At 38.2% G+C, this 23,491-nt stretch overlaps 1 protein-coding gene across 14 annotated transcripts in view; it reads right to left on the reverse strand.

The window, feature by feature from the left end:
• STXBP5L (syntaxin binding protein 5 like) overlaps positions 1-23,491 on the reverse strand; it is a 190,956-nt gene that overhangs the window by 68,694 nt on the left and 98,771 nt on the right. For all 14 annotated transcript variants that reach the window (XM_015295100.4, XM_040707170.2, XM_040707164.2 and 11 more), the window contains exons 6-11: positions 14,669-14,732; positions 8,280-8,363; positions 2,576-2,699; positions 1,920-1,998; positions 1,604-1,758; positions 215-287 (exon numbers count right to left, since the gene is read on the reverse strand). In XM_015295100.4, the coding sequence (XP_015150586.1) occupies positions 215-287; positions 1,604-1,758; positions 1,920-1,998; positions 2,576-2,699; positions 8,280-8,363; positions 14,669-14,732 (579 nt within the window). The remainder of the gene's footprint in view (positions 1-214; positions 288-1,603; positions 1,759-1,919; positions 1,999-2,575; positions 2,700-8,279; positions 8,364-14,668; positions 14,733-23,491) is intronic.

The following is a 23,491-nucleotide window of genomic DNA, read 5'->3' on the forward strand; positions in this document are numbered from 1 at the left end:
TGAAGGGACTGCAGATTTAGATTTATTCCCAAACTTAAAAGCAAGCTTCTATTGATTAGTTGATCCTAGCTTTTATGGTGGAAGTAAATACATAGACTGAACGATTTTGTGTAGTAAAATGACATTCCATTGTATCATTTTGATTTTTTTTTTAATCATCAAATTCTAAACAGCTAAGAAGCATCCATAACTTCATATAAGATTTTATACTTACTTGCTTTGTGTCAGGTCCACAACAATGAGATCTTTTTCCAAAAGCACAACTACAGCATAGGGTTCTTGAAATTCTGCGAGAGAGGAATCAAGTATAAAAGACAATGAATTCTTCCATTAGTCATTTTAAACATGCTAGTCACGTTTTTGTTCTTTGAACATTTACAGTCTATTAAACAAAATCTAGAAAGCATTTGATTAGGGACAAATAAGAAATGAGAAAATAAATAACTTTCAGGCAGAGCTGCTGATTAACATACATGACAGAAACAGTATTGGCACCGTATGGGAACTGTTGAGTCATGGCCTGAACCACTGATTGAGCACCTGGGAAAAAGAGTGGTTCAACCCTGGGAGTACAGGTGAAGGCAATTCATCTGTGTGACCGGAACGGGTGGAGCCTGGCTGCACCTCTCAGACCTCATTTAAGGGCTGACTGCCACTGTATTGATCTGTTCAATTGCTATAGGCATAATGTAGCATTCCAGCATGATGGAATACTGAAAGTAATGAAACAAAATGTGAGGAGGTTGTGTGTATTATGGCACTGTTGAATCCATTTGTTACTTAAAAAATGTATTTTTCAGCTGCCCCGTATTAATGTTTTTTCTGTGCACAACTATTCTTTAGAAACAGACTGTGAACAGCTAGTCCAGACCACTTGATACACAATGCCCTCATTTCCAAAGCAATTTGAAAGGAAGATTATGAAGGAAATCTTCTCTGTATCTTCATTTTAACAATAACAAGGAAAAATTAAAGAAACAACATGACAGGAGTACTCTGACAGCACAAGTGCTTCAAATAATACAATTGTGCTACAGACATAGCAAGAGTGAAATACCTAAATTGGACTCAGAGCACAGAAAGAACTGCAAATTAACTTGATTACTGAAAATTACTTTTATTGCATGACACTAAAACAAATAGCATTGTTTTTAATATGTATTTGATTTATCACTGTATAAAAGACTGATTTTACTTTTCTGACTGAGGGCTTAAAAAGCCAAATTCAGCTTCTTTTCACTTGCAGCTTTCTTAATTTCACTTTCCAGAATTTTCTGTGAATTTATTTCAGCATTTGGCAGTCTCGTAATATGTAGCAAAACATTTTAAGATACATAAGCTCTTACGTTTGTTTAAGAGTAATACTACTTCACACTAGCCCATGTTTCAAACTTGTATCTTGAAATCTATGCATTCTTTATTGCCCACTAACTACTTGTTTTCTATGTTCAGAATGCAGACAAGTTTCGGTTACTTTCAGCAATAGGTGATATTTGAGACGGAGACAACTGTGAGAATGGAAGTTCCTGGACAGGAATTCAGATATAAGAGAAGTTCAGTTCATTTATACTTTCTATAACTCTATTTTGCTAAACGAACTCACCATTCGGATATGGGGTTTCACAAAGAGTTAAAAAATCAACTATAGGATGATCCATTTCAAGAACTGTAATTGCTTTCCCATGCATAATCGTTAGACTTGGTCTTCGACAAGCCTTATCATATGACAACCCACCGGAAAATATCACAAATGGTTCGCTGTATTAAATATAAAAACATAGTAATCATAAGTTTATGTAATAAGTTTACATTATAGGTGTAATGTCTTAACAGCTTTAATATCTTAAATAGCTTTGCAAAAAAAGAATAAAGGAAAGATTCTGAATGTATGAACTCACGAATGTAACACTGAAACATACCTGTTTTTACAGGTTTTGTACTCCACTTTAAGAATTGGTTTACAGGATTCAGGCTTTTTTCCATCTCTTTGAATTTTTCCTAAGGAAAGAAAGAGGATGAAAACTGTATTAAAACATCATGATAATAGAACTAATCAAGCCATCAAACTAAAATACATGCCTTGAAGCAGCTACACAATCAGCAAGAGATAGAATTTTAAAGCTACATGAGATAAGTATTAATGCCTTCTTCCCTAAAATATGCATGTTTAAATTAATTACATTTATTATAGCTTTAAGTTTTTACTGCTACATTTGTCTAAAGGATTACAGATCACACTTCAAAACACCTGAAAATAAGAGAAGGATTACACTCAGCTAATAATTATTCAATTTCACTGATCATACACCTTTTCCTGATCAAGGATGAGTATGAACAGCTTAATTTTTTTCCTAAAAGATGTAATTAAATGAAACGTACACTTTAAAATTGTGGGTTCTTTGTTAATTCTGGTTTAGAGAAAAGTCACTTGTAAACAATAACAAAAAAATCCATAACAATTTTGTTTTCGTTACTTTAGAAAGTCCATGCTTGCTTTCAACAGTAAGTAAGGACACTAGTAAACAACAAAATATTGTATTACTTCTTTACTTTACATTTTTACTATCAAAATTACCGTGTGGGATTGTGGTCTGGAACGGTCTGTTAGGACTTTTCAGGTTCCACAAGGTCAGGCTTCCATCAGAGTGACTGCACATGAACTGTTTCCCTTCATGGTGCCAAGCAACAGAATGAATAGCCTGTGGAAATGAATGAAGAACTTGAGAGTGAAAAGCAATACACTGTTTACACTAATGAAATTTTAATCTGTGACTTTGAATTATATTCATCTAATGGTATATCAACAGTTGGATGAATTTTTGTTTGTCTAGAGCCCATTAACAGCACTTTTTAGTAACCAATAGCTATAATCTACAGCTAGTTGACAAAACAATCCATTATAAATGCTAACAGGGCACAAGAATGGGATAAATTCTTTGCTCCTTTGAAGTATTTCATTTGATGAATGTATGGGAATGCTGTGCAATGGTTTTTACTGATAGCATACAACAGATGCAAGCTTTCTAAGAGGATGTATTAGAAAAAGTAGAAATAGTTCTCTGTTCTTGAATCTTTTTACCCCCACATACCTAGGTTTCACAGAAAGTACCTTGAAACCTGTTATGCTTCGTATAAAAACAAAATGACAAAGTAGGGTTGTTTCATTGATAAAGGAATGATACAAGATTATTTTGGAAGACCTAGTGCTTCAGAGAAGAGGAATATCACACACCTATGTACACAACGTAAATAGAATGTATTGAATTTTATGTATAGTAAAAGGGAATGCTTCAAAAATTAATCAGACATTCTTAGTATTTCATGAATAATTAGTAGAACTGATGGGCACAAGATATGAGAAGTTAAAAAGGGATTAGACATTTAAAATCAATAATGATAACATCCACAATTATATCTAACAAGCTAAAAAGATAACAGTGCAAATCCTTTCTTTTCAGTACTGCATCCTGAAAGCTGACAAAGGCCTTTTTCAGCGAAAATAATGTACTGTTTCATTGATTGCCACAGTTTTTCACACTTTCCCTCAGAAGCACAAACTCAGATTTTACTCTTGAACATACTTTCCTTCCACAAATGTTAGCTACTAAATAGCAAAAAAAAAAAAAAAAAAAAAAAGCTATCTATTTTTATGTAAATGTAAATAAAAGGGACTTGTTTGTGAGTGCACTTTAATAAATTCTTGTTTACAGAACCCTGGAAATGCTAAGGCCTTGCATGTACATATGGTTGCATGTGGCTTGTTTTACCTGGTTTATTCAAATCACTTTAAAATCAAGACTATGCATTTATAAATCAGCATTGGCGTTGTTCTTATTAATTTCCCTTAAGCTGACAAGAAATTAACTTAACACTGCTGGTCACTCTTCAAAACTTCCTGTTGGCTTTCCTTTTTTAATCAGTATTTTGATTGTTATGGATGGTAATGGCTCAGGGTCTGAACAAAATTTCAGGAAAAGATTGTGTCCTCTTCCCAGAACTTTACTCAATTTCTGAGGCTGGACATAGACACAGCACAACCACAGATCAGGTCTTGCATTGAGATGCCCCGGATATTTTAGGAGGATTGCAACGTGCCTTGTATAAGAATACTTTGCTAGCACTGCTAAGCCAGTCATGCCATTCAGTAATCAGCAAACCGTCTCTTCAAGTGACATAATGGGTGTCACTCAAACTTTTACCTACCAAAGTGAGATTGTCACACAGTTCCTCCTAAATACCCCCAAAATACCAAACTGCGACTGAAATAACAAAAGATAATGTAAAAAGATGGCTCACATACAATCCAATCACATGGCAATAAGAACAGTAATAAGAACCTGAGATCTGTGGGGAGCACTGCATTTCTATCTCTGCACAAATTAATCCTGCCTTAACTCATTCATAATTGCTAACACAACAAATTCAGCATTTCACTATGCTTCAGCAGGGGCTAGTAAGTAGCAGGAAAAAACTATACCAAGCTGCTGATTAAACTATCTCAGCTGTTAGGTGCCACCTGCTAACATAAGTCTCCTGTTAAGCGGAGCTGAGGAGAAATGCTCCTACAGTCACAGAGAGTTGCTATAACACAGCTCAAACTCACCTGATAGACTGCTCCACAAAGGTAAATAAATACTTAGGATTTGTTTTGGAGGTCTCAAATGGTAGTCACGACTAACACTAAATGGTAGCACTAAACAAGTCCCTAACTTTCTCTCTGCTAGAATATGTCTAGCATTCTGATCCACTTCTTTAGCAAACTCACAAAAACTGAGCAGTTATTTCCTTAGAACAAGAGTTCATCACAGTAGATGACTCATATGAATGTTCACACAGTGTATACGCATAAAACATATCACTCCAGATTGGGTATGTCTCTCCTGCAGTATCAACAGTGGCTGCACATATACTCCATCTTCTCTCATACTCAGCATGTACTAAAACTAGGCATACTCAACACCATTTCAGTTCTCTCCCAAGTACAGAATTCCTCCACTGAGAAGAAATGATGGGTGCTCTAGAACCACTTTTTAACCATAATCTGAACGAGCACCATCCTCATCCTATCACTTAAATCTTAAGAATCGTTTGTATTAGCAGTAGTGCAGGACCGTTACATCAGATTTGATGCTACCATAATGGCAGTGGTTGATAAAGGTGAGGACGGAGATGTCATTTGGCAAATGTATCTGAGAACTCTGCAGCTTTGTTGTGGAGATGTGCCATAATGAGAGATGGTAACTATGCTATAGAAGGCTCCAGATATGCTCTGACACAGCCTATCAAACTTTTGAAGTCTGCATAAGAAGATGGTTGTTTTTTTCTGGGGAGTCGCCTACTATCAGTAATAACTTGCAGGTACTTTGAAGCATCTGCCTTGCTTGTGTACTCCCTTTTCTACTGATCTAAGGAAAAAAAAAATTGACAGAATTGAGAAAATGGTTTGCAAGGGTCTGAATATCTTATACTCAGTAGATGTGATCACCACTGGAAAGAAGACAATCATAATTACACCAAGAAACAAACTTGCATCTAACAACTCAGAGTGGGCGCAAGAGTCTAATCAGTAGGTTCAAGCTCCACTTTGGCACCAGGTGTCTCACAAGTGAAAACATCTTAGTCTCGTGAGATTTGACATACTAGAAAAGGGTGCACTGTGTAAGGAGCTGATGAGCTGAGGCAACTTCCAACTTCAGTCAGGTTTATCACTCCCTCTGAGCAGAAAATAGAAATGGAACAATGAAGTCTTCTGGGAGTTGCAGTTCATTCTTCTCTTCTGAGACCAGGAAACTGGGAATATCAACAATCCATGGAACCGCAGCATTAACTCTCTAGCTTCCAGTACAATACATGATGCTATGTTATGGAATACCTATAACAAGCCACAAAACCATGACACTGGTGACGAGGCATAATGTCACCACTACGAGCTGTTAGTCGAAATGGCACTCCATGGAGTGGCGATATGAGAATTCTTCGCTGAAGAAAAAGTTCAAGACGCAGCCCTCAATAGGTAAAGTGATGTGCACTGCCTTTTGGGATAGGAAAGGGGTGATCCTTCCGGATTTGCTGGAACATGTCCAAACCATCAGCTCTGACCTCCTATATCATGACACTGATTAAGCTGAAGGCTCAAACTTCCAGAGTCAGGCCAGAGAAGAACAACTCTTTTCTCTCACAACACAATAATACCAGGTCCCATACCAGTTTGAAGACTGTGGAGCACATTGCCAATTTTAGCAGGACTGTCCTACCAAACCCACTGTATAGTCTGGATTTGGCGTCTTTCGACTTCCATCTGTTTGGGCTGATGAGAGATGGACTCTATGGGCTGCATTTTCCTAGAAATGACACCATCATACCAGCTGCAAAACAGTGGGTCACCTCCACTGGTGCAGATTATTATGAGCGTGACATGTAGGCTGTTGTTCCTGGTTGGTGAAAACACAGAGCTATTGGTAGTGACTACATTGAAAAAGAGTGTTTTGCAGCTGGTAATTTTCTCTATCAACTAGTGTTATTGTGCTCTTTATATCTGTTGTAGTTTCCATGGAAATAAACAGGACACAACAAGCTCCTGACACTCTCCTAGAACGAAAAACATTGCATAATACCAGACACTCTGAAGAAAACAATTCAATCTCAGCTGAAACTAAGGCACCTTACTTTTGGAGTGACCCATGTATAAAAGCACTAGAAAAAAATGAGTCTAGATTAACCTCATTCATACTCTGTTCCAAGAGGCACTTTGATATTTAGTGAAGGTACAGAACAATCATACCACTTAATCAGAAATCTCACAGATACGTTGAAATTGCTGTCTGCTGGCCAAAATAACAATACTCGAAGATTGGTGAGATGTCAGGGAACAGAGGGCCCTTGCATCAGTCCACACAGAATGATGAAGGGTATTAGGATTTCTCAACTCTTATCTTAGGTGACCAATCTCTATGATGAATCTTAGGTTTGCAATCCTTTGTTTTGGTGCCAAATACCAGCTGGCACATGCTGAACTAATAATTTGTGGCTCATAAAATGTGTATAACTCAGTACTGTAACAGAAACCTTTTCTAGGGGTTTCCTATGGGAATCGTAGCAGATCTGGAATATTATCAATCTGGAGCAAGTCTGGAACAAAGCACAAGTTGCAAGTTCACAGATCCCTTTAAAGATGATAGAAGAATCTTTCAAATATATCAGTAGACGGTGGAAAGCCATCAAAAGTTGCACAGAGTGGAACAATGACACAGCAAGTAACCATTGAGGAGGGAAGCACATGACTTATAAGAACAGAAAAAAATAATTCCTGAGAACAGTACCAAAAAATGTGGAACAATTAAACTCTACGAAATTTTCAGCACTCAACAACTCTGACTTAGCAAGCTATTAAAAAGAAAGGAAGCAGGATTATAAAGGCCCTGTTTTATGTTCTCTCTTCCCGAGCACAAGAGAGGACAGTGTATGAACACGTACCCTACCTTACGAGAAGACCTGTGAAAAGAAAAAGCTGTCCAGTCTCAAGCAATAGAATGCTGCATTTTCACATGTGTATGCACAGACAGACTGTCAGCTATACTGGGATATATCTCAAGGCTTAAATGCTGGCCTGTTTAAACTCGTAATTACCCTGTCAGTAGAACACTTGCTGTGTGCAGGATCAGAATTTTAACCCTGAAGCTCAATTTTAATGCAGTTTTCATGAATGTGTACACACCTTCCACCTAATAAGGCAGTAAGAAAAACAATCAAAATAGGCATAAATCTATTTTTTAAATACTTTTTATTGTTACAAGAACTGTACCCATGTTTGATATAATCTTTCAAACAGCAAGAGTCGATATTCTGATTAAAGTGAGAATACAATTCTGAAAACTTTTAATGTAGATTTTGACTACTGGATAATACAAATAGCCCTACAAAGCAATTTGACTTTCATTCTAGTTGATGTTCTAGTTATATTCAGTACAAATAATAACATTTCTTATGTAGCTATATTGCAGGTCAGCTCATTACTACATTCTGTTCATTTGGGGAATGAAGAAGCAGATCAATCTATTAGAATTAAGGGGAAGTGACTCTGTGTTGTAATACACTCAAAAGAGGCTAATGTATTCAGCCAGAGAACTCAAGTTTTGATTTGTATTGCCAGTAAGTTGCCCAAAAGCAGAGCACAAACAGTATTTTGAGAACACACAGTGTTTTAAGACAAAATTCCATCTGTTTGGTAAGAAATGTAACTGCTGAATAACAGTATTTATGAATTAGTGGAAGTTGCTTACCTCATCATAATAAGCTCTCAAATCAGCTCTTTTAGATCGTAAGTCCCAGAATACTACAGTTCCATTTTCATAGCCTATCAATAGCTGGAGGAGGGAAACAAACACAATTACAGTTTCACATTCAAAATACACATATAATTATTAAAGAACTTCACGGTTTTAAGGCATATTTCAAAAAATAAACAATATAAAAAATGTCAAACTGATACACAAGATTGTAGATTATAATGTACATAATACCCTGCAGTCAAATTATCTTTTACTATAATTTACTTCTAATGACAGACAATTCCAGTCCTGATACAGAAATAAAAATGTGCTTTATAGATCGTTTTTTATGAAAGATTATGTATGCCGACTGTCTCTACAATTTTTTGTCTGTTGAGAAAATACAAATACAGCATGTTCCTCCCAGTGGCTCTTTTCCTTCCCTGGTTGGAGGGACAACTATTTGACACCTGAGTTTTCTTAAATTACATCAAACCAAAGAGTAATCAGATTAAACTCCCTCTCAGCTACATATATTCCTTTAATTTCTGCTTTCTATTTCTTTTAAACATTTTGAAGAAATCCTGTTGCAGAAAATCAATTGCTTACTTTTCTAGAAATTGAAAGCAATTTAACCTGTATGCAATTTTTTACTTCCAGAATTGGGACATCATACAATCATGCATACCTGAGAAATACCAATAAGATTAATCAAAATATGATAGAGAAGAAAAGGAACGCTTAGGAAAAAAAGTAAGAATGAACACAATGCTTTCTCCTTGTTTCTACTGAAAATAACTAAATTTTACATCAGCTGCTGTATTGAGTACTTTTCATTTGAATATAGTTCGTTCTAAATCTTACGGAATGTGTGAAGCCTGGTGTACTTAGAAGTCCTGCAAACTGTTTCCCATAGAGCTTGTCTTCCTAAGAATCAGTTGTGAAGAATGAGAATGAGCATACTGGAAGACTCACACATTTTGATTATGGACTGTTCATGTACACGGGGCAGCGATACCTGCAATTGTTCTTTGTCCAAAAATACATGGATCACAGAAGACAAGCAAGAATTTACATCTTTTCTATCAAGAATTTGAGGAAAAGAATGATGACAAGACTATGTCTTAGTCTGTGAAACTTTACCAAAATCTTTGCTGTTACTCACTACAGCTTGTATAAGTCATAAAAGTTAAACTGCTGGACTGCAAAACAAAACTCTTTTTTTTCCAAGTTAAGCATCATTAATACATCAATACTACAGTATACAGAGTCTCTAATATACTCTTAAGTTCTACTGGATATAATTCTCGGTATTGTCAGAATATTTTTACATGGAGATGCACTACGTGTTCTGGGAATGACTCACAGTTAAATACATATAATACCTGAATAGGAAAACTACCTGATTGTTTAGGAATTTTGTTCCCTAGCAAAACGCAAACTGTCCTGGAGAAATTTCAGAATATTTATTATTTTTGCCCTGGACAGCTCCATCTGGGAATCTGTAGCAGAGTAAATGTGAAAAGACATCACTGTTCAGAAATCATACTGCAAACTGGATAGTACGGGTGTCAGGTTGCCATATGGTAATCTGACACAGAGAACTGCCAACGGAAAAATGAACAAAGTGCCTTACTGCAACTTCTTTCGCTGCCAGTGTAGTGATTCTAAACAGAGACAACTGTATATTCAGGACTTAGTGATTCGCATAACAGCCTAACTATGCACAGGCCTGTACTGTGATATGCTGTGCTGCACATATTCCTTGACTACAAGATAAACTTACTTAGTTGGGTGACAGTAAAGGAGAAGCCTGTAGGCAGCTCCCTCTTGGTAAGAGTAATCACAGTACCCATGTGCCCTTGTTTTAATCTAACTGTAAAGCAGTATCTCACATGAACAACCTTTTGCTTGACAGTAGAAAAGAATAAGCTTTGTTTGTGTAAGCAAATCTTCTAAGAGCTCTAAAGAGATGAAAATGCTGATGAACCTCTTCACAGATGATGTCAGCAGAGTGTGCTCTGCCCTTATTGGAGGTCCACCCAATGCTGCACAATTTGGGGTTTCCAGCATTTTAGGTACATAAGATTATCTATCTTCTTTTTTCCTTTTTGTATTTTTTTGTATTCTTTGTGTATATCATACAGATTCAGAGTGCTTTTCTTACTGTCTTCACTACTGCATTACAGCTGGGTACCAAACCAGTTGAGTTTGCTTTGTATTTACCAGTATTCCTTCTCAGTTTTGTACAATTATAAACAGGAAAGGAATAGAAAATCATTTAGTATGTGACCTTGTTTCATAATAAGCATTCCTCCCTTGTGAAGCAGGCTTGCTTTTTGATTTTTATCACCCTCTTTCGCAAAGACACTGTGCTTCTGGTAATTACTAAAAGGTAAAATGTTACCTATCAGGTGCATCCTTTCATCTGATCTATCACTAAAATGTTGATGTACAACAGCAGTATAGAAATGCAAGATAGAAAGTATAGAGATTTCTGGGAAGTTGAAAGATGCATAGAACTGCTGCATAGCTGCAATCTCTATCTATCTTATATTCTCAGAGGGTAGCTCTGCTGCTTGACTAATAATAGTGTGGTGTGACAATAAAGTCAGAATTCCAACAGGGTGAATATGATTAGTCTCATTCTCAGTGTATTTGTAATACTCTGAACTGCAATCTGTCTGAAGTACAGAAAACCCAAACCTTCTCACTCCTCTTGCTTATTGCATGCACTTGAGAGATCTGTAAGACGAGTTCTATGCTAGTCAATGCTGTAAAAAAAATCCGTAATCTGTAAATACAGCTGTAGGAGAAAATATAAACAAACAGAAAACCATAAATGTATTGGTACATATAAAAGGAGTCTAGGAAGAAGCAAAAAAGTTATCTTTTCATCTTGTGTTTCTGACCCCTTGTTTAATTTCTCATACTTAATAATTAAGAATCATACAGTAGGCTGCACAGAATTTCAATGATGGAGGAGACCTGGCACAATCTTCCATATCTAGCACAGTTGCTCCACATTCTGACCACACAAATCCCTATCCCTGAAATGGTTTTGATGTCAGTATTAAAGGGAGATTTCTCCTTTGCAATCAACAACTTCCATTCTGCCAGGCAGCCCCTCTTTGTCCTGCTAGCACAAAACTTCTGTGGGGAGAAAAAAAAAAGCCTGCCAAGCTCACTCTATATTTAGGTGTTATTAGATCTCAGAACACAGATTCAGAGATAGGAAGTATAGTCCACAAGCTGATGGCTGATAACATTAAACCTTTTCCTATTAAGCTTTCTCCAGTTGCTGGGAAACTGCAGATCATTGCAGTTAATGTTGTCTTCTGTGTCAGCAAGAAAAATACTGTTTGTTACAGATCTGTCACTTACAAATATCTGTGTACTTCAGTCTGTTCCTAATGTACACTAACTCACTGATATGGCACGCAATTACATTTCATGAACTTAATCACTAGGTCCCCAAATTGTTCTTAAATGGCAGGCTAAAAGCCCAGATTCTCTCTGTTGTCTGTCTCCCAACCACCACTTGCTAGATTCGTTACAGAGATCGTCTCCAAAACCTGCCTTGATAGTTAATTTGGAAGGTAGAAGTCTTCTGGAATTAATTACATTCATTCTTTTGGCACAGAAATATTGGTCATTAGTCACTGTTATCAACTATTGAACTTTAAGGATTCTTTTTTTTTTTTTTTTTTTTGAAAAATGAATATACAGCTCATGCAAAGTTTCCCCTGGCTTCCAAAAGAGATCCTAGCTTCAATAAGATTTGTCAGTGTTTCAGACCTCTCAATACTCATTACATCAGCTCCATATGGGAGTGCTTCCTATCTACTTTAGGGAAACATGTCCAGCACAGTAATCAACTGTATGATACCACAGAGAAGTACACACTACCGGATCCTGGCAGAGTGTAATATCCTTGTACTTGTAGAGTGTAAGAATATCTGTATTTCCAGCAATGATTATGACTGAATTGTTACCCAAAATATTCTTTTAGTTTTTGTATTGAAAGAGACTATGAACTGTTTTCCTCTTCATAACGATTATTATTTTCAAACTCAGGATCACAATCAGATCTGTTCCATAATTAATTTTCTTGTCTGACTTAACTGTGTGTCATGTAGAAAACGCTGCCCCTTCTCTGAATCCCTTTGAGCCTGATTACATCACTTTTGAGACAGAAGAGCAAGAGCTATATTCAGTACTCAGCAGGCAAGTCAACCATGCATTTATGCAATAGGCCTGTTTTGTTCTCTATTCTGCTCTTAATAGTGCCTGTTATTTTATTTTTTGCTCACTACTGAGCACTGAGCTGATATTTTCATTGAGAAATCAATCTCCATTCTAAAATCTTGATACTAAGCAGCAATGATCACCTGAGACCCACTGTCTTACATATGAAGCTAGAAATATTCTTATCCACCACACATATCACTTCACATTTACACCAAATACTTACAAAAGACATTATTTAAGCTGCCATTTTACTGCTGAGTTTCTCATTCTCCTAAACTTCAGCAAACCTGATTACATCACAGCTTACCCTCTGCTAGGTTGTTTATAACTATGCTGAACAGAAAAAACCCCAACATTGGATTTGTTTGTTTTTTTCCTACCATTTTTTCCCACTCCAAAGAAAGGTTGATTTTTTTTTAATTCTTTCAACTCAAATTTGATGTAACAGGTGAAAAAAAAATAATATATTTTTTTCCTGTTTACTATTGTATCTTTTCACTGGAACTTTGTCTTTTGATTCAGGGTTCAACCTCCTCTTTTGTCTCTGTGAACCTTTTACTGATATCTTCCATTAAAATCAAACTTCTGATTCCACATTCTGCAAATCTCCAAGGATTTTGTTAGGACCAGTTTTACACCATCCTCAACTTATCAAGGATATAAACAGCCACACAGGGATGGTTTCAGTACATCTTTCATTCTCTCTCCATACATTTCCGATCTTTGTTTTCAATAGGGATCTACCTGATTTTGCTTTTACCAGAGCCTTGTTCATATGCCAATACTTCATCAGAGCCCAGACGTTTCAAATGCATTCTCTGACCAATAAGCAACTGTATTTCCAAGTAAACTCTTCTCCAACTTTCTTTACTGAGATCTTTTCAACTCCCCTTCAGCTAAAGTCAAAATATTTTGTTTTTGTTGTAATATGGTGCATGACTTCCTTCAAGAGATAAACACTCACAGAGAATTTTTTTCTCTTTTAGCATTTTTCTCACTATACCTTGTGCTTTAGGTGGGTCACTAACAGCTTCTTCAGAATGCAACAAACAAGACTTATACTTGATCAATAAAACTTGATTTTTATCAGGTATTTCAGCATCAATAGTTAAGCTGCATTTCTTGATGACTTCTGGTTTGAGGCTAAGACACTGTGCTCCATAGCATTTAATTACTTTCATTGGCTCTATTCTAAATTGCATCATCTATTGTGATTCTTTCAGAAAAGCTTAGACGTCTAGGCTGTTGGAGGACTAGCCAGCAAGTGCACTGTCTGCATACAGCTCACCCTGCAATATGGATAACTCTGAGGACTGGCAATGCAAATGAAATTCAGATGTAGTCTCCAGTGTCATCCTGGGTAGCCATATTAATTTCAGCATAATGTACCCTGTATCAGTAACAGAAACTCTGAATGCTTCTAGTTTCCAATAATCATCAGCAGTTACGTGAGACACGCTGTCAAATAGATACACCATTTGTAAATTGGAGTCCTTTATAAACGCTCACTGAAATGCAATTCTCAAAAGTGATCAAAAAAGACAACATAACTAAGTGCCCTTCCACATGGGCAAAATGCTAAAAAATTCAGTAGTAGCATATAAATAAAAACATTTCTGGCAACCACATTACATTTTCAAAAAGCTACCGTAGAAACAAAGCCTTCTCATGATATGAATCACACTTCAGTTACATGTTTTGCTTTCACTTATTGACAGCTATTTGCTATTCTCAACTCTGCGAAAGAACAGCAGCAAGTTCCAAATGTAGGTTGCTATCATTATTATTCTTGTGTAAAAAACGATTCATAATCTTATGAAAGCTTACTATACTGTCCTCATCATAGCACGCTTTCTGCAAATACCAAAGTCCTGACAGCCTCTAGTCAATTCTTATTTAAAAATCACATTTATTTAATCAGGAATAATTTTGACTGGCTGTAGGCTTCAGGAGATGTTGTCTATGTATTATAATTTTTTACTCATTAAGTTATACAAAGAGATTTTTTTCTTAAAAACTGTAAAATAGTAGAAGTGACCCTACACGTATATATAATGAATGAAAGCAGATGATAAAATCAGAGAAAGAGTTGTTAAGGTCAATGCAGGCTATAAAATGTTGCAGCATGTTATATCATTAGTTGTACTCACTTTCCCTTCATCTCTTGGGCTGTCACTTAAATGTACAACTGGCCCAGGGTGAGTCTTAGTAGATCTGCAAGACAAAAACCAATTTCGATCTGTGAAACTTTTCTTTGTACAAAGAGCTAAATGCTTACCTTAATTGTTAGGTGTGTTAACATGCATCTCCCACAACTTAAAAGTCATAAAAAGTCCAACTGGGAAGATAGTTATCTGAAAATAATCCATATGCTTTCATGTTCAACTCTACTTCCTTCTTGCCCTGTTACAGGAAAAGCCCCTCATTGACAAATACCTTCCTCTTCTTCGTTTTTTTTTTTTTTTTGAAAAAACACCTTACTTTTCACCCCAGTATAGATTTTTTTCCCCTCATTTCTAAAGCTTTTTTGCCTTTGCTTTTGTTCACTCCCTCACTTTCTGTTCCCCCAGCTCTCTGACTGATTTCAAGGTTAATCTGCCAAGGATACGCAGTCTTCACTGAATTCATTTCAGAAACTAACATCAAGTCTCACTAAGTTCTGATGTCATTAATGACAGAGGTTTGGTAGTCTTAAACACACTGCTCCATCAGATAGCTTCTTAGAATTAGAGGGACTCTGGAAATTAAGCATCTTGCCTTTGTTCGATAAAGCCTTATGTCTTCAGACCAACTGAAGTTACATTCCCAATGCACACTCAGTATAGCTCCTCAGACATAAAACCCACCCTATGAGTCTTTACAAGCTTCTGTAAAGATTACTTTCTGTTCTTGTTGCTCCTTCTCTTTTTCTAACAGGTACCATCAACTTATTATGCAACTTAGTACAGGGACTACTGCTCAAGCCGCTGCCATCCAGCAAATGCAAGCAGGAAACTGAAAGAACAGATGAAGATTTTTGAACTGCCATCTTTTCTGACCAGAGCTTTAGATCCCGGCAGTCATACAGAGAAAGAAGACAAGCACTAAGTTCACAAAGCTTCAGGCTATTTGACATGCAGAACAGGACTTTTCCTTCACTTATGTTCTGGGGTCAGAGCACACATCCCCTGCAGTTCAGCTCAGGATCTAGGCTTGCTCTCCCTACTTACATGACTGGTCTGGATTTGTCAAAGGCCACCAGAAATGAAATATGGCAGAGATTGGCAAGAACCATAAAGTTTATCTGGAAGCCACATGTAAAATGTCTTAGCCATTAAATTGGAAAAAATTCTGCGAGAAAATTAAAGAAAAATCAAAACAAGCTTTTCCAGCCAGACTACTCAAAGGAATTCCGTAAGAGTTTTCCTCTTCCTTTGGTTCAAATACTGAACTATAGCAAAACTGGACATCAATCACTTCATTCTACCAGGACCGATTCCCAATCAAAATTGAGAGTAGAATACAAAAATTTCCAGGCATCTTGAACACTAAAATATTGCAGAGTAATCCATATTCTCCTTCCCAAAGCAATCATCTAAACGCCAGACAGACTTCCAAGAAAGACAACACCTTAATTCTTTACAAGTATTTTAACATTACTGCTAGTTGCACAGACAAAGCTAGTGGCAATCTGGCAGCATGTTCACGTGGTGAACCTTCTTCATGAGGTGATCCCATGCCATTATCTCCAGTTTTTGCAGATCATGTTTCCTCAGTTACCTGTAGCATGTTACTTTTCTGCATGAAGTCTAGGTTAGTAAGGCTTCCACAAAGAGCAATTTGCAACATATCCCAACACAGAAGGAAGATCAGCAGAAAGCAGGAGAAAGCCTATTTCCAGTATATATGATCAGTACAGAGTGCCTTTAATAATGACAGCAGCAGGTACACACTTGGCTTAAATCAGAGCATGCAACCATTTTATTTATGTATTTATTTATTTGACGAGATGCAGGTAACAGGATATCTGGCTATTCTTATCCAAGTCAGCTCCCCAAAAGAGACAACCTCAAGCTGAACTTGCGCATCTGAGTAAGCTATACTGGAAAGAATGAGAGGCAGCACAAGGAATTTTCCATTTTAGACAGATAAGAACCACTCCAACACACTGTGAATCCGCTTTTCTCTCCCCTTTTGCATTACTATGGGCACTGTTCCTCACTGTTAAAAATGGTCCAGTTAGTCAGACAACAAACACTGTTGATAAGTGCTACAGAAGAGGGAGCAGAGCCAAGCAAACATCTGTCGTGGCAACATCAGCTGGCAACAGATAAAATGATGCAGGCAGGCATGGCACGCTGGTTTTGGCCAGTTATTCCAACCCACTGAACTGACCAGTATGCACACTGGGTAGCTTGTCAATAGCAAGTGTTCGTATTTGACCAGGAATGTTAGCAAAACTGAGGGAAATGGAGGGAGCAAGGAAAGTGTGTACTGTCCTTCTAAGATGCAGGGTGATCCCATCTAAGCTGCTCTTTGTATCTGCTAGTTGTAAAAGTCAAGATCAACTTAGATACATGTGTACAAGCCCTGTTTTCTTTTTAAGATATATATGCCACTGCTCACTAAATTCATTTAGTCTTGAGTCGAAGCCAAGTGTTACATGAGCTGTAGCCACTCTACATTACATCTAACTTTAGGCTAGTTATACTTCTATTGTCACACAAGACAGTACCTCCTTTGAAAATGATACAAAGCTGCCTTTCACTACCAGTCTTATTTTTACCATATTCTTCCAAGGAAGTACTCTTAGATTTCCATATTGAGACTTCAGCTAAAAGGAATAATGTCACTCGTAACAACACATTTTCCTACCTCATTTCTCTGTCTTGAATCTATTGTACCACAGTAGCTGGAGGATCCTGGAATGTTTGCATCTGAAAGAGTATAATAAAATTTCATCCTGCTTTCAAGGAGATTCAGCACTTTTTGTTCTTTTAGGAGTAAAATGAGTTTTATTATTAGGTTCCCAGCTATTTGGTCATTTTTGCCGAGTGAGAGCTTCACATACAACCTCTGTAAAGTTACTGCCAATCACAGCAGCCTGTACACCCAATTTAGGAAATTTTATTCTTCTGCATTCTTGTTCCTATATATTGAATATAAGTATTACCTTAATATTTTTATTACCTTACTCTTCACTACTGTAATAAAGTAGTTGTTTTGTATTATAACTAACTAGGTCAGATTTCTTCCAATTTTATTATTTTAGTCTGGCAGGTATGTTACTCGTCAAAAAGCTCAATGAAGCATTCTTCTGCTTTCACACCTACACCAGCAGTTTCAGATTCAGTTCTTGTTAGCTCACTTACGTCAAATACTGGATGTAGGATGCAAGTGTGGAGGCTGCAGGGTGGCCTCTGTGAGGAAGGGCCAAGGGCTGACTTGTGCTGCACACAGGCAGCTCCAGAAGACCCAATGCAGGACACAGCTTAGCCCAGTAGCAAAGTTTGAGGTACCTTGGGAACATGTATTTAAGAATGGGTGAAATGCTGCACAGGCAGCAAGGAGTAAGGACAATTGTGAGAAACAGCCCTGCAGATACTAACATCCATGGAGGAATGCAGGAGGTGCTCCAGGGGCTGGAGCATAAGTTCCCCTGTAGGCCATGGAAAAGATTATGCTGAAAGAGGACCTTATCTCCAGACAGTAGCCTCTGGAGGACCCCACAGTGAAGCAGTTGGGTATTTTATAAATGAGCTACAGCCTATGGGGAGCCCACTTAGGCTCCTGAAAGACTAGTTCATGGGAAGATCCCACAGTGATGCAGGAAAAAAAAGTATGAGGAAAGAGAGACAGAGAGGAACTGTTATGGACTGATTGCAACCCCCCATTCCACATCCCATTGTGATGCTTTAAATTTTGTCTTAATTTGCACCATCTAATTCTATTTTTAAATGGCAATAAACTAAATTTTATTTTCCCTGAATTGAGTCTGTTTTGCCCACTGACAGCAACTGGTAGTTAAGCTCCCTGTCTTTATCTATACCCACAAACTTTTCCATCTTATTTGCTTCCCCTATCCTGCTGAGGAAGTGGACTGAGACAGCAGTTGTGTCTGGGTCTTGCAGCCAGCAAGGGTCCATCCACCACAAAAACCTTAATTGCTCAACAGCTGTCAGTTTTGACTTCATACAGGTAGAAGAAGACAGTGTTTACTAAGTTTGGCAGTCATAGTATTGACTCTGTCAGGAAATGAGTGAGAATCTTTTTTGAACAATTGGGTAGCCTAAAACCCATTTCAGATTTGTTGTCACAGATAACATTACACATGAAATTTCTCAAGTGATGACAGCTGATGTTACTGAAGCATTCTAAGATTGCAGAGCCTGCTCCCTGGCAGTCTTTCTGCACTACCCTTCTAGTGCTCCAAGAAATACTGTTGTTTATCCACATCACACAAAGCATTTGCATCAAAACTGATTCCTCTTTGGTCTAAACAACAAAAAATATTCACAAGGTGCAGCATAAAGCTTTTAGTTTGGCTTGGCAGGAGACGTGCAGTCTATGTTGGAGGACATGTCTCAGGGATGGTATGCTAATACAGAATTCCACTTCACATGGAGCAGGAGAGAAAAATGAATGAGTCTTAACTTTCTCCATTCTGCATAGTCTTTCCCTTATTCCTCTGAACCTACCATCTTGCTGGATACGAGAGAGAGACATGATAAATCTTCACTGGCAGTATAACCTTCCTGCTTCTTTTGAAGTGATATTTGCTCTCCCCTAGTGCAGAACCGTGGCTAAGAACTCAAAGCTAGCTGTCCATGATGCACATTAAGATGAAGAAGAAATATGCCAAAGGTAGATCAGTGCCTTACTTGACATGCATCTTCTTGTATCTTTCAGGAAAGCATAAACAAACAAATAACAGCAATGTTTTCGGGAGCACCAGAGCAGTGTTGCATGTAAAGGGACTGCCAGTCACTAGGCTCTATAAACAATTTCTCCTAAGGGTAGACATAATGACTGTACTACAAATAGGATTATATAAAGCAATTATTTAGCTAATTTAGTTAGTTTACAGAACTCATGAAACAGTACCAGAGCTACAGCTACATTAACTACTACTTTCATATAGCAAATTATATTGCGTGTGAAAATGTGTACACACAAAAACATTTTGCCTCATGTAGCTATAGTATACATAGAATGTTTTGTTTCCACTCACTGCTATTAGAGCAGGTTTGTCAAGAAGATTGGAAATTTGGATGTTGTCATTAAGAAACGTCATACTGAGAATAAAAACACTGTTGAATTTAATTAAAAACAAAAGCAGAGATCCAACAGATGGAAAGTATGAATAGGTTCTGGGAAACCAACCATATATGAAGTCATTGTGAATGGAACACACTGCTGTTGATGCCAGATACTTCCTTATAGGCATTCCTTCAAGCTGGTTTTAAGGCACCATGTAGAAAGCAGCTAGATCTAAGCCCTGAAGAAAGGCAAAAATAAGGAAGAAGCCGTAGAAGAAAATAAAGCGTAAGTGAAATATTTGAGCACAGAATTCCTCAAATACTAGGCAGAGTGAAGATTAGAGTGACTGAGAAAACAAGGCTCTACAAAGTTCTATGAAAAGCCAAGTTTCCCAATGGGCCTCACAGTGGCAGAGCAAGAGGACAATCATTTCCCTCACTCTGCTGGCCACTCCTCTTTTGTTGCAGCCCAGGATACAGTTGGACTTTCAAGCTGCAAGCACACACTGCTGGCTCCTGTCAAGCTTTTAATCCACCACGACCTCCAAGTCCTTCTCCCCAAGACTGCTCTCAATGAGTTCTTCTCCCAGTCTATATACATACATACCTCTGATCAACTGGATCCAACACCTTGTGCTTGGCCTTGTTGAACCTCATTAACTTCACATGGGCCCAATTTTCAAGCTTGTCCAAGTCCTTCTGGATAGCATCCCTTCCTTCTATTGTAGAAACCGCACCCTTCAGCTTAATGTCATCAGCCACCTTGCTGAGGGTGCTCAGTCCCAATGTCTACATCACTGAAGGAAGATGCTGAAGAGCACCACTTCCAAGACAGAATCCTCAGGGGACACCTCTCATGACTGGCTTCCACCTGACCATCCAACCAATTCTTTAAATATCTAATAGTCCAGCCTTCAAATCTGTATCTCTCCAATTTAGAGATAAGAAAGTTGTTCAAAGGCTTTGCAAAAGTCCAGGTAGATAACATCAGTTGATCCTCCCTGGTCTACTGATGCCACTACTTCATCACAGACAGCTACCAGATAGGTCAGGTATGATCTGCCCTTGGTGAAGCTGCGCTGGCTACCTTGGATCACCTCCTCATCTTGCGTATACCTTAACATCTCTTCCAGGAGGATCTGCTCCATGAACTTCCCAGGCATAGATGTGAGGCTCACCAGCCTGCAGATCCCTGGGTTTTCTTTTCTTCCTTTCTTGAAAACAAGAGTGATGTTTCTCTTTTTACAGTCACCAGGGACTTCACCTGAGAGCTATGATATTTCAAATATGATGGAGTGTGGCTTGTAGAACCATGACAGATAGTTCTTTCAGGACCTTGGGATGCATGTCATCTGGCCTCATAGACTTGTATACAGTCAGCTTCATGAAGCAGCCTCAGACTTGCTGTGCCCTTATGGTGGGAAGGATTTTGCTCCCTCAAGCCCCATCTAGAGGTTCAGGGATGTGAGAGGCAAGGGAAGCCTGACTGCCAGTGAAGAATGAGTCAAAGAACTTGTTGAGTGCCTCAGCCTTCTACACGTCTGTTGAAACCAGTTCTCCCTTCTCATTTATCAGTGGGTACACTCACTTTGGCCTGTCTCTTCTGATCATTTTACCTGTAGAATCCCTTGTTATTTTTCACATCCCTCACCAGGTTCAGCTCTATCTGCACCTTGGCTTTCCTGATCTCATCTCTCCATGTCCAGATAGCATCCCTCTGTTCTACCCAGGCCACACATCCATGCTTCCACTGCCTATACTTTTCCTTCTTATCCCTCAGTTTGGCCAGCAAGTCCTTGCACAGCCATGCTAGTATCCTGCCTCCTCTGTTTGATTTCTTATGCTCTTGCACTATCAGAAAGGTATCCCTAAAGACATGTCAGTTCTGTTCTATTCCTTTGTCCCTAAGGACAGTTTCCCAGGGGATCTCATCCAATAATTCCTTAAACAGTCAGAAGTTCACTCCTCTGAAGTTTAGAGTTCTGTCTCTGCTCTTTGCCACGTCCATGTTCCTCAAAATCACAAACTCAACCATGGAGTGGTTGCTACAGGCCAGACTGCTTCCAATCTTAACCTCTTTAATGATCTGCTCTGCACTTGTGAGCATCAGGTCTAATAATGCTTCACGTCCGGTTGGTATGTCCAACACTGGGACCAGGAAGTTATCCACAAAAGACTCCAGGAGTATCTTGGATTGTTTGCAGCTCAATGAGGTGTTTTCCCAGCAGGTATCTGGCTGGCTGAAATTACGATGAGAGCCTGCAAGCAAGAAGGCCTCGTCAACAGCCTCCCCTTTATCAGGCGGCTTGCAGTAGATTTCAACCACCCGATGTCCTCTTTTGGTCTGGTCACTAATTTTAACTCACCAGCTTTCAACCTGGTCATGGTTGTTTCTCAGGGACAGCTCTTCACAGTCTATCCATTTCTTATAACAGTGAGCAACTCCCTTGCCCCTTTTGCCCTATCTCTTCTAAAAAGCTTGCTGCCCTCAATCACAGTATTCCAGTTGTGTGATTTGACTCACCATGTTTATGTGATAGCAATTAGGTCATAGTTTTCTAATTGCATAATGGTTTCCAACTCCTGCTTATTTCCCATGCTGCATGCGTTGGTGTAGAGACACTTCAGCTGGGCTACTGCCTGTGTTACATTCTTGAAGAAGCCCTCCAAATCCCTTTGGGACAAATCTGAGGATTTTCCCTGCTTCTTCCTAAAGTGACAGTGTTCTCTGGTTCTTCTTTGTCACTCAGTGGTACATCACCTTCTCACATCAAATCTAGTTTAAAACTCTGGTGATAAGCCCAGCCAGCTTGCTGCCCAGTGTGTTCTTGCCCCCCCTGATCATTTGTGTCCCTTCCAACACACCCAGTGAGAAAGAGCCAAAAAAGAAAACATCCAGTAGTTATGGCTCTACCACAACTCAGTTCCAATTTGCTCAATTCTTTGATACTCCAAATCTCTTAAATTCTGACAACTTTCATTTATTCATTTGTTAGTTAATGGTGTGTTCAAGCATTGAAACCTGCATGCTTGGGAAGAGGTTACAATGCAGATTTATCATTTTTGAAGGTTAACAAATGGGCTCTTAGGAAGATCTGTTTTTCCACAAAACATCTGGTGACAATCCAAAATGTATGATCCTGTAGGCTGAGAAAATAAATGTCAATATGGTTGGAGTAAACGGAGTGACATGCTGGGCTTATTGACTATTCCTCTCTTACAGACCTATTTCCAAATATTTTGAAGGAGAGTGGCAGTTTGCTTACTAGAGAGTAGAAGACCAAGCAGTATCACAAATGCCAAACACCACCGGTGAAGTACTAGCTCTGCTACAGGCCACAGAAATGACAAATTAAAAAGTTTTGAGTTATTCTTCATTGTTAGGCAAAAGGATGCTTCAGTGTGGTCTGGGATAGTGACAATGCATGAGACAGTAATGGCCAAGACCAGTGCTATTAGAGCGAACGCTAGCCAAAATGTTACCAAAGCTCCCCATATTCTAACTTTCTTTCATAGTTCTTGACAAGATCAGGGCTACTGAAACTTTTATAAGGGACTTTTTCTCTCAGCTTCTAGAATAGAATCAGTTATGTCTCAGTACTGAAAATCATCTCAAGCAAAAAGAATTAATTTCCTTTGCAATATTAGTCTACAAAAGCCTTAGTTTCTCACCGAGAATATATACTGTTTAAAGCTAGATGTGTAATCTCTCCTATAAAATGATAGTTCCCATGA

This window comes from Gallus gallus, chromosome 1 (genome assembly GCF_016699485.2).
Source record: "Gallus gallus isolate bGalGal1 chromosome 1, bGalGal1.mat.broiler.GRCg7b, whole genome shotgun sequence".
In the NCBI taxonomy this organism is placed as follows: domain Eukaryota; kingdom Metazoa; phylum Chordata; class Aves; order Galliformes; family Phasianidae; genus Gallus; species Gallus gallus.